General features: G+C 38.8%; 1 protein-coding gene across 2 annotated transcripts in view; it reads left to right on the top strand.

Annotated features, from left to right (window-relative positions):
• Positions 1-12,150, top strand: part of B4GALT2 (beta-1,4-galactosyltransferase 2) — a 125,203-nt gene that overhangs the window by 101,767 nt on the left and 11,286 nt on the right. For both annotated transcript variants that reach the window (XM_063427729.1, XM_063427728.1), the window contains exons 4-5: positions 7,509-7,696; positions 10,520-10,642. In XM_063427729.1, coding sequence (XP_063283799.1) covers positions 7,509-7,696; positions 10,520-10,642 — 311 coding nt within the window. The remainder of the gene's footprint in view (positions 1-7,508; positions 7,697-10,519; positions 10,643-12,150) is intronic.

Here is a 12,150-nt window from a genome sequence, read left to right as displayed (position 1 = left end):
AAAGGGCTCCTAAAAAAATGTTGGTCTTACCAGAACCTCAATGACTTAATAGCATTATGCGTGATTGAGAGGGCTCTCAATAAACAATTGTATCTTTCCTGATAAATATTACAATAGCGGATCGATGTTATGATTTAACTTCTACATAAAAATACAAACAACATCTAAATAGGTTACCTAAACCATGTAATATACTGGGAGAAAATCACATTTCTCAATACAATGAAATGTATTTGCGTAGTGGTTATTGTCCTTGACATCCTTCTCATAGTAAAGGGATTTATTATTGTTTTACATGCACCAATAAAGTCTTGTTTTACTTGTTTCCATCAGCAAAAATATCAACCAACGATGAAAGTGTTTTTTTGTCCTTTTTATTTTTTTTCAATTGGAGATAACTTTTCCTGAATTCTGGGTCTCTGTTGAAATATTTCTCACTCTCTGTTATTTTCCCAAATCTAACTGCCTGTATCACTATTCACGTTTTGAAAAGGTTCCGCAATATCTCCCTATTTCATCAAGTATTTGTTCATTCTAACTATATATATTTTGTATATAATAAACACGTTGTCTTTCTTAACACAGTAAAGGAGGAGACTATATTTAAAAGAAGAAAAACTACTACAAGAGGACATAGTCTTAAATTAGAGGGGCAAAGGTTTAAAAATAATATCAGGAAGTATTACTTTACTGAGAGGGTAGTGGATGCATGGAATAGCCTTCCAGCTGAAGTGGTAGAGGTTAACACAGTAAAGGAGTTTAAGCATGCGTGGGATAGGCATAAGGCTATCCTAACTATAAGATAAGGCCAGGGACTAATGAAAGTATTTAGAAAATTGGACGGACTAGATGGGCCGAATGGCTCTTATCTGCCGTCACATTCTATGTTTCTATGCTTCCTAACTCACAGTCCAGTGGGTACATTCTCCATGCCAAATTTTTTTTATTTTTTTTATTGTTAGTTGTTTCAGTTTAAAAGAAAAACAAACATGCGCTGCATACATTTAACTCCTTCAGATCCCATGACTGCCAGAACTATAACAATAATGAAGGATTTTGATTGAAAGGGTTAAAGTACAATAGCACACCCGATCAATCACAGCCCCATTTACATGATGTGCTGTGCAGAGCCCTTGGTTTCATTCCTCCAATGGATACTTGTTACCATGGTGACACATACAATTACATGTTATTTGATCAGATACGGCTCCATTCTCTGTTACAATAACACTGTTACATAATGTCACTGTAGAATGTGTTTACACTTGCCAGAGCTGTCCTTGTGAAGAGGTGAATCCTTTGTTTACATGGCCGTACTGTATCATAACAAATTAAACGACTGGTACCAAAACTGGGGTATTACTGTTTGAAAACCCTGTTTCAGAGACCTGGATGGGGTCCGCTAATATAGGCCTCAATTTCATATTTTTTAATATGTTTTTAAACGATTTAAAGGTTTAGATAAACCCATGAAATGATTTATCTGCAGAAGTCATCATTAAGGTCTGAGGTAATTTTTGTAGATAAATCATTTGAACAGTCCATGATAAGTTTCCCACAGGCCTTTGTGACACCCATACAGTCTTTAACCAGTGAAAGCTGGACCGAATGGCTGGCGGCCTCAGCCGAAAGGGCTTCTATGTTAGTTAACGTAGGCCTGCAGTGCAGAACATTCTGTTTATTTGTGCACCCAGCTGTTTTGGGGGGAGTTCATTTCTTTTGTGAAAGGCAAATACTGCTATTACTAATACTACTATTAATCAATACTTTGTGTTAAAGGACATTTGAAGTGTTCCATCTGGGAGTGTCCGCGCCTGTCCACTGTCAGGCCCCTAGCCTTCAGGACCATGCATGGAGCACTGCTGAAACCCTTCCTGCAGGGTCCTAGAGCCTCCTGCACAGCGTCATGCGCCCTCACTAGACTACCCAAAGACAGTTCCATGGTGTTCACAGATGCGAGCCACCAATGAACTAAAGCAAGGCCGTTAGGAGGCTTGCCGATGTCATATTAACCTCATCTAAGGAAGAGACATTGCAGGGTGTTCCATTTTAGGCGCAGGATTCTTTATTCTGTTATCGTGTTGCGGTGTTGTATTTTGGTTACAGTGCTTATTTGTTCTTCATTCGGATCCATTGAATAACAAGGCATCAGTAATTTACGCTGTTTATTGCTATCGTCATCCCGTGGGGGGCCTTTGTTGGTGGTGTTCATTCATTTCATGTTTAAACATTTAGAAATAATTTGGGATTATGTGTTATTAAAAGCATTAGAAAAGTCCTTTCAGGAAATTGCTAAGTGTCTGCTGGTCCCCACAAAGGAAGACTCTGAACACCGTAAGCACTACAACTTGATATAGTAGTTATGGTGCCATAGTGCTCCGCCTTTACCCATCTTAAGGAGTCAAACAATTTTTGAATCCGGGCACCACTTCCTGCTCCCAAGTAAGAAGTCAAACTGTTTTACTCCTTGTGATGGGGGCACCAGGGCACTCCAAGCACCATAACATTACAGTGAGTTGTAGTGAGTGTTCCTTTAAAGTGTCGGTAACTGCTTCGGCAGGATTGTGATTGATGAAATGGCATTGTTTAATGGTCGGTAAAGAGTCGTCTTCACTGAACCCATACTGGTGGATGAAAATTTTTAGAAAATATCAAAACAATGTGATTGTGGTCGCTTCAACATTATTGGCTGTTAACTTGTCAAATAATATGGAACATATTTCATAGTGTATAATAGTATTGACTAAATGAGTGCACATAGCTTTGTGTTTTTTGTTTTTGTTTGTTTTTTGCAATTGTGCTGTGTGTTAAATGACTTGTATACACCACCCACTGACAGAGGCTGCCATTGATCCTTTGGATAAGCCAGTGTCTGTCTGATGTTCCCTTCAATTTCAAGACAAGACGACTGTCAAACTGACCCCCTGTCTGCTTTTTAGTAATGGTAACCCAATATTTAGGTACTGACTCATTAAAGGAATCAACGGCCAGCTTACATAAACCCTTATCATTTTGGAATACCCCAAGAGTACAGAAATATTGTGGCTTATGCACCAAAGTCATGTTAGTGATCCAGCAGGCAGCCAAATTGGTGTTTTTAATACCAGTATTATATTTTTAAAAATATATATTTTTCCAGAAAAGCCACAAATATTCAGTAATGTGTTTATCAATATGTCATTACCATTTGGAAACTTAAAATTGTGTTTACTTGTAAGTGTGGAGTCTATCATTCTCACCTCCAGGGGAGCAGGGGATGAGTTTCCCTGAGTGCTGGCGTGTTTTTTAGGAGGTCACGCACACGCACAGATTTTGCTATAAAGATACCGCATGCATTATTCAGAGAGCACCTGTTATGCAAACTGACACGAGTGCGCTGAAGTAGCTAAAAATAACATTTAATCAGTTTTCTTTACATCAGTGAGCTGACTACGTACAGATTGCCAGCCGGGTGTTGACCAATACATTTGGTGACAGGCCTGCTGTCAGCGTACAGATCAATAGTCATTTTCTGCTTGGCTGTCATTCACTTATTGAACTTTAAAGGGAAATGGTTCCCAGATTTTAGAAATTGTGTTCACTTTTCCCTTAATAATCAACAAATTGTGAGCTTTAAAAAAGAAAATGAAATGTGATAATCCACACGGCCTTGTCCTGTAACTGGGCGCCGCCATCTTTGCTCCCTGTCAATCATTTTTCTAAGCTCCTCCCTTTGCACCTGGCAGTCAGCACAGAGAGAGTGTAAAGAGGAAAGGAGAAATGATACAATGTATTTTCTATGTGTGTTCCTTTTGCAATGTGTGCTCTGACTGTGTGTGGCTTACAATGTCATTTGACAGCTTGTATCATAAATGTAAAAGAAAGCCAAGCATCACGTGGATAAAAAGTTAACACACATAGATAATCGCCAATGTTTTATTAAATGGTTTACATTCCAGGAAGTGATGGTTTGCATTTGGGGAGTTAGCTGTAGTGCCAGGAATACAGCATTGCTGCACAATCCAGGAATTGTGGAGAAGCAATCAGATAATTCTACATTTTACACCGCAGAACCCAAATTAGAAAGAAATGACCTGCAGAAATTCTAGTTACGCTATTATGGCCGAACATTTGAAATTTCTTTGTAGTTTTTGCACTAATCAGGTGAATGTAAAGAACTGGCAGAGGATTTATTCCCTAAACAGGGAATTGAGAACCAAAAGCCGTGACAGAGTTTGACAATCTTTAACTTGGCTGTTTTTGCCTAAATTTCAGGATTTTCTTTCACTGTCTGCACTTTGCACACGGGGCAAGGCTTACAATAGGAGGGGGAGAGAGTCTCTGATAGAAATATACATTATCAGAGCAGATTGTCAGAGCAGAAATAAACTCAAGGACAAGCGTTGCTTTTTATAACTTTGGAACAATTTGGAAGCCATCTGTCTCGCCTTTTCTTAATCCCATAGATTTTGTATTTTCCTCTAAAAAGGCCTAAAAGTGAAGATTTTACTGCAAAACGGCAGATAGTGAAGGGCTGATCGTTCATCTGATTATCCGATCGCGGAGGGAGATGTCACATCTTAATAATGACGGTTACATATAAGCCATCATTTTATCGCGGTGTCTGGTTATTTCACTATGCAACAAGCGCATGAACTCGCTTATATTACTGCAAAGGAATTCTTGCTTTCAAACTGTTAGCTGTGGTGAAAAACCATGAATAACATGTCTGCAATCAAATCTGGGGAAACAAATTTTCTTTAAACAAGTAAATAAAGTGCATTGTTCTGGTATTTGTATATACAGTATACGTAACTACATATATACATCATTTTTAAATTTTAGATTTGTAAAGGACAAAGCTTAAATAAGGGGAAAGCCTCTACCTAACCCTGTGGTGGAGCGCTAGAATATTAACCTTATAGAAGCACCAAGATAAAATGTTAATCCCTCTATACAGAGTATTAAGCAATGCAGTATGTGTTAATGCTATATCAGGACAATTTCTATGTTAATATATATTCAATATGTCATCAAGGTGTTAATTCCTATATACGTAATAATGTACACCTTAAACCTTAATGGAATCGGTTGTTTTTGGTTTTTTTTTATCCTGAAACCAAAATCTTACATTTATTTAGCTCTTTCAATGTGTTATTAGGTGGCAGATCCTCTGTAAGAATATCTGTCGGGTTCTGTTCTTTGAAACACAGAGTTCTATAAATGTGACTGCTTTAATCTCTCCTAGCTTGGTCCTGCACACAATACAGATAGCATCTCAGAAGGCTGGCAGGAGCGATAGGATGACCTGAAAAAGTTTCATTTTAAAATTACTGGAAACTTTTTATTTCACATTTTCGAAGAGAGAATTCTTTAAAGGGACGATATAAGCAACATGACAAAAGCTATGGACAGAGCGGTCAATATACAGTTGCAAGAAAAAGTATGTGAACCCTTTGGAATGATATGGATTTCTGCACAAATTGGTCATAAAATGTGATCTGATCATTATCTAAGTCACAACAATAGACAATCACAGTCTGCTTAAACTAATAACACACAAAGAATGAAATGTTGCCATGTTTTTATTGAACACACCATGTAAACATTCACAGTGCAGGTGGAAAAAGTATGTGAACCCTTGGATTTAATAACTGGTTGAACCTCCTTTGGCAGCAATAACTTCAACCAAACGTTTCCTGTAGTTGCAGATCAGACGTGCACAACGGTCAGGAGTAATTCTTGACCATTCCTCTTTACAGAACTGTTTCAGGTCAGCAATATTCTTGGGATGTCTGGTGTGAATCGCTTTCTTGAGGTCATGCCACAGCATCTCAATCGGGTTGAGGTCAGGACTCTGACTGAGCCACTTCAGAAGGCGTATTTTCTTCTGTTTAAGCCATTCTGTTGTTGATTGTTGTTGATCCCAGGACCTATAGTTAATCCTTGGTCCTAGGCAACTGTCTATGGTCACCTTAGGTTGCTGCTTTGAGCAGTATCATGTGAAATATAGATGTGCATTTATTTATATTCCTTTGCAAGCCATGACCTTACGTAAAATGCATCATGGGAGTTTGCTGTGGCCATCCCTGCCTTAGGGTTCTGTATAAGATTCTTAAGGTTGAAATCAATAGGATTTTGTTCTATACTTGGTTTAAGAAATGGACAAAAATGTATTTATTTCTTTAGCATGTTTATATTTTATACAGAGTTTCTTAAATTGATAGTGTATATGATCTAAACATGTACAGAATACTAAATGGAAGCTGGAGAATTTCCAAGAGGCTGCACTCGCAATTGGAGTTAATTTTATTTCTTTTTTCCGGAGTGCACGCGGTTTCAGGGGTTTCTGTTAAATGGGCTTGGGCTTTTTAGGATTACTGGTTTCATGAGATTAAAATGTAAATTACATCTGCCATGCACCTATTTCAACTCATAATTAGAAAAGCTAATTAAAACTTTCAATCACATTACCATCCCTTCCGCGGTGGCAGCGGCTCGTGAACTCAGCACATTAGATCCCGTGTTATTAAAGAAATCTGTGTGTCTGTCGTTTTTGTTTCCACTAAGTGGGTGCTTTAAAAATGGCAATAATAAGAATAATAAAATGTGGTGGTTTTTTTTTTTCTAAAGGAACACTCCCATGTAAAAAAATAAATATTTGGGGTTAAATTGCTTATTTTATAAAATCCTGATTTCGTGTGGAATTGGTGCTTTTTAAAAACACTAACCAGACACGTGGGATGTTTTCTTCCTCACCTGCTTTGGACTGTAGTTCAGAGTGGAAGTGAGAGAAACTGGGCACAGCTTGCCTATAATTACACATGCCTCCCATGTCCCAACTTTTGGTGGCACAGCAAAACACACATTTCAGGGTACTGTCCTCCCGCTGTCCAGATTTTGTTTCCTGGTGTTGCCAGGCTCACATACTTTCTCATAAAACTTGACCCTTTCCTTCTTCCATCTAGATCGTTCTCTCCTTCTTTCTGTCTTCCACTGTTGTTTTACTCTGAGTGGTTTTGAGCCCTTTATTTGAGAACCTCAATGGTCCAGCATTTGGTGGGTTCCCCATTCTGTTCCAACGGAGTATTGATGAAACCAGGTCTGGCGAGGGGTTGTTTTATATCTTCTTCATCTTTACCCTTTTCCCCACTTTCCTTTAATCTCTACCCCTTTCATTTTTCCCTTTTCTATTTTTCTCAAATACTTATTTCCCTGATCACCTTTAAACCTTGTTGACCCTTGGTTCCCACCCCATTTCTCTACTTCTTTCTTCATTTATTCCATATGTTGCATTATTTCTCTCCAAGTCTCATAAACCCCTCAAACCTTTGTACCTTTTCATCCTCTCCATCAATATTTTACCTTCGTATTCATTCAGTACATTTACTTACATTTGTCTTGAATTATTTTTAAACTTTGAAATATTATACTATATTTATACTACCCAAAAAATGCAATCTTTAACCCTCTATACCAGTTCGGGGTGTAATATGTCTTCTAATATTCCCTTTATTTTCTTTTTTCAGTTTGGCGAGGACACCTTCAACCGAGCCAAGCTGCTGAACATCGGGTTCCTGGAAGCTCTAAAGGATGCAGAGTACGACTGTTTTATTTTCAGTGACGTAGACCTCATCCCGATGGATGACCGAAATCTGTATCACTGCTACGAGCAGCCGCGACACTTTGCCATCGCTATGGACAAATTTGGGTTTAGGTAAGATTTGATCGAGAGACCAGCGTGTTTGTTTAGCCATTTAAAGGGAAAAGATATGCAATAAAAATGAACATTGTAGGGTTTAATAGGCATGTTAGAGCTAATTATTTTGCTTTTGTTACCCCACCTTTTTATCTTGAAAGTGGGGAAACCAAAGACAGTAGTCAGCGTTAAGGTGCAAGGAGACTTAAAAGGACACTCCAGACCCCTAAAGAACTTTAGCTTGCTGAAAAGCTTTATTTGTGAAGAGTGTGTTCTCTTTTTAATTATACAAAAACTGCAGATTACAATAGAAATTAACCACTTTTAAAAATTAACCTTGTTACACCCTCCTGGCTGTCAATCAGACAACTGGTAATTTTACTTCCTGGTTTGTGTAGCTTAGTGGAACTAAACCAGAGACTGCAATTGCTGCCTCTGAAGTCTGTGATTGGACACAGAAAGTCTGGGCGGGGTTAGCCAGAGAGGGCTTGCAAAAGCTGCAGACAAAAGATTCCCCACAATGAAAAAAGTGTGTAATTAGAAGCATATGTGTTTCCACTGGGGGTGTAGCTACTAAACAGTGAATTTTATTTTGTTTGGATGTGGGCAGTGGAGTGTCCTTTAATCTGTCTTGATGATGTTAGCCAACCCAATGCTTCATCCTAGAAAATCATTGGGAGGCTAGAGCACAGGGACGGAAAATCTCTGCTCTGCACCAATCACATGGTCCCCGGTAGAAGAGAATAATAATAATAATTATAAATATTAATAATCTCAGGGTCTATTGTTTAGTGTTTAAACATACATCTAACTAGAATACACACAGGGAAATATTAATAATTCAGATGTTTTATTCCTTTTTTTTTTTTGTTTGTTTTTGTTTTAAATGTACTGATTAAAGAGAAAATAAAAAAACCATCCCTTTATCACTGACCTGTATGCCCCTTTTCATGGACGTTTTGTAAAGTGAGGTGTCAGTGCCGCTGCAGTGTAACCATATCCTGTCATGTTACTGTCTCGTAGCCGGGGGCACTCTGCCAGGCATTGCAGAATCCTGTCCCTCCTAAAGCCCCGTGTGAGTGGGCGACTTGGCGTATTTTGTGAAAGCTGTCAGGGAGTGCACAATGAACAATTTAATGGGAATATATGCTGTGAAAATAGAGTAGAGGAGAACATTTATTTATAATTCATTCCCTCAATCCCCAAAAACCTCTCATTTCTGATACTGAGTAGTTTGCAATTAACAGGAGCCATTAGATTGGTTTGTCACTTATAAGACATTTTTTTGCCTAATTAACTGTACTTTTTAGAAACTGCCCACACTTTGTGTTTGTAGTATTTTTCTGATGAATTACCAGCTTTCCTGAATCCATTCTGTTTCCCAGCAGATTGAATGCGGCCTAACCCTCGCCCCACTTTAAAAAGCCATTGTCAAAGCATTTATCAGATGGGCGGTGGTGTAACCCCAGCAATGAATTGGATCTCCAGGGCCAAACACCCTAACGTTAATTGTAACAGACAATATTTAAGCCTAACCATGAAAATAGAAATAGTGAATTCAAGTTAATGATAAAACACATATAACCCAGCCTTATGCTGGTGAATTCATAATGCAGCTATGTTTTTCCAGGTGCCCTGAAGTCCCCTGGGCATTTAGTTTCATATGACGGAACATCATTGATCTGGAAAGAATGGGATTAGAGGAAGCATATGACAGCTACATTAAGAAACAATAACAGTTGCTAATAGGATGTAATTGCCCTTCCGATGAATTGCGTTTAGGCTGGCTCTGGAGAGAGCTATCAGTGCTCATCGAACTGTGTTTATGATGACATCGCCTGAAGGCGACAGTGACTGGCAGCTGCAGCAATTGTCTTTGAGTGGCACGTCCGCCCATCCACCTTCTGAACTTGGGCATGGGGAAACCGCGCTGCACTGGGTAGACGAGGAGAGCAATTTAGGGAGGGGGTTATGTTGATAGTTAATTTTCATACACACACCCTTACTCATATTGAGTGCAATTCCGGCAGTTCTTGACCTGCTGTCGGCTGCCTCAGCATCGTCGGATTTGTAGCAGATGAGATTCCAGGTTTCTATTGTAAATTGGAAGAAGGATTATTTTTATTTGACACTGTGATATTTACTTAAATAGATTAGGTTACGTCCTGGATTGAAAATCGAGCCTTCTTGCAGAAATGGTGTTCGGCATTCAGCTTAAAGCAAATCAGCCGCATTTGACTTAATGAGTGTTTTTGAATCCATAAAGTAAAGGTAGCGGCTCAGGAGTAGTGTGTGTATATATTCCTTTTTTTTGGTTTATTTGTTTGTTTTAATAAAGCTACACGTGGACATGTGGATAGTTTTATAAAAAGGCACAAACTGGGCATTTTCATCCTCCCCTTCCTCTTCTTAGGACAGAGATGGCTAGCATTGGCACATCAGCTAAATCTGGCTAATGTAACTTACTACCATCTGCAGTGTCACAGTTGGCTCTCAATGTCCCTGCAGTAGAGGAAGGACCTGACAGGGAAGCTCAGGGGTGGGATCACATGTTGTCACGGTGTTGTCTAAGTGGGCAGGGCTGTGAATCCCTCCCCTGCAGACCTAATATATTTAGTTTTTTAAACGATGCTGGTTAATATCGGTCCTTCAGGTACTTTTACTGTTGACTCTTGCCTGCTATATTTCAAAAGCCTGATGATGAAGAATGACAATGTTATCTACACTGTATTATAGAGCATTTTATTGTAACATATCACATACCGTAATTCCAATACCTGCTGAGAGACATAGCTGTCCATTATGTCAACACATTTGTAATTCTTTCTCTGTCCTTCCCAGGCTGCCGTACGCTGGCTATTTTGGAGGAGTGTCTGGACTTAGTAAGGCTCAGTTTTTAAAGATAAATGGTTTTCCCAATGAATACTGGGGATGGGGAGGAGAAGATGATGATATTTACAACCGGTACGTATTCACTTACAGTAATATTGCACTCGCTAGGTACATTATACTATTATTTGTGCGTTCTTATATTCTTTTCATACACTCTGTAATATTCACCACTAATTTTCATACATCAGAATAAATGCACAAAACAAAACGTTTGACCTTTTTTTGGTTGTTTTAGCCTTTTTATGTTTTGCTTAAAGTGAAAGAGAAATCAAGCAGAAGAGATATTTTATAATTTAGTTTATTCTTTATACAAGCAAACCTTTTACACGGTCCCCAAAGTTTCAACATCTGAAATGTTTTGCCTAGTTATAAACAATCATCTAAAAGGGTTAAATAAAACTAGAGCGCCCCCCCTACTTCTCTAGAATAATCTAAAAGAAGGATTCTTAATGGCTATGCCTGTCCTTGGTAGACGCTGGCCATTATAGCATGCCGCCCCATGATGGGAGACACTGTGACTTTGTATTAAACTCTGTTGTCAGCCCTGGGTTTGTAGGTCTCCGTGCTGCAAATGTTTTACCTTGCGTTTAATATCACCGTCCTTCTCACTCATTTTATATCGCGTTCTCCTGCTGGCTTTAATCTCCTGGCCTTCCTCTGCCATATGTGTTTAGCCCTACACTAGATACAACAGATGGTGCTGGTCAGAATCACTGCAAGTATTTCCACCAGTCACTGTGATCACAGTCTTGCCTGGCAGTGCCACTCATCTCTTACCGTCTTATATGGCACTTTATACCCAGTTTGTTCGTCTTTAGATTAGATTCCTGGCGGAGTAGCTGGAAGGCAGAAAGTGGCCTTTATCTAAAACAAATAAAAATAACCATACACACAGTGTGTGCAAATCGTTAAAGTATGTTTTAATTTGACATCAGTCATGTGAATATCCTCTATCTGATAAAATAACTTGTTTTTCCACATATTAAGGTATTTGCTGTCTTGTTCTTCGTTTATACCCAACTAATCACCACTGGTGGCCCGGGTACCGTTTGGTCGCTCAGAGAGGATAAGGCCCTGGGCCCACAGCATTCCCTTTATTCTCATAATATTAGAATAAAGTCTGGGACGTGCAGTCAATATTTATGCATGATGGCCTCTCACTGTGTGAGCTCCCCCTGGTGGTGGACCCGTTGCCTGTTCAAGATTGCAAAGCTACAGGGTTACTCGCTCGAATTTAGAATTCAAAGTGAGTTTAAAATTCACGTTAAAAATAGCCGGCTGGAAACATTGTCTATGTGCGCTAGGCTTCCAGTACTGCTACTTTGGCCGTACAATTCACTTTGATTTCTCACTTTAGTTAAAATCCTCTGCTAGTCTGCACTTTTTCATTTTGCCGCATATATCATGCTTATATTAGCAGCTCAAAATAAGTTATCCTTTAGAAAATACCCATATCTTTTATTTAACTAAATGGATACATTATAACAAGATTTTTGTAATTTGCAGTCTTGGTATACACAGAATGTGTCCATTGTCATCCTTCTCTCTTATCGTTACCTGGTCATTTTTGGGGCCTAATT

The sequence above is a fragment of the Pelobates fuscus genome, chromosome 7 (assembly GCF_036172605.1).
Source record: "Pelobates fuscus isolate aPelFus1 chromosome 7, aPelFus1.pri, whole genome shotgun sequence".
Lineage (NCBI taxonomy): Eukaryota > Metazoa > Chordata > Amphibia > Anura > Pelobatidae > Pelobates > Pelobates fuscus.
Note: the sequence above shows the minus strand (reverse complement) of the source record. Positions and strands in the feature narration are given on the sequence as shown.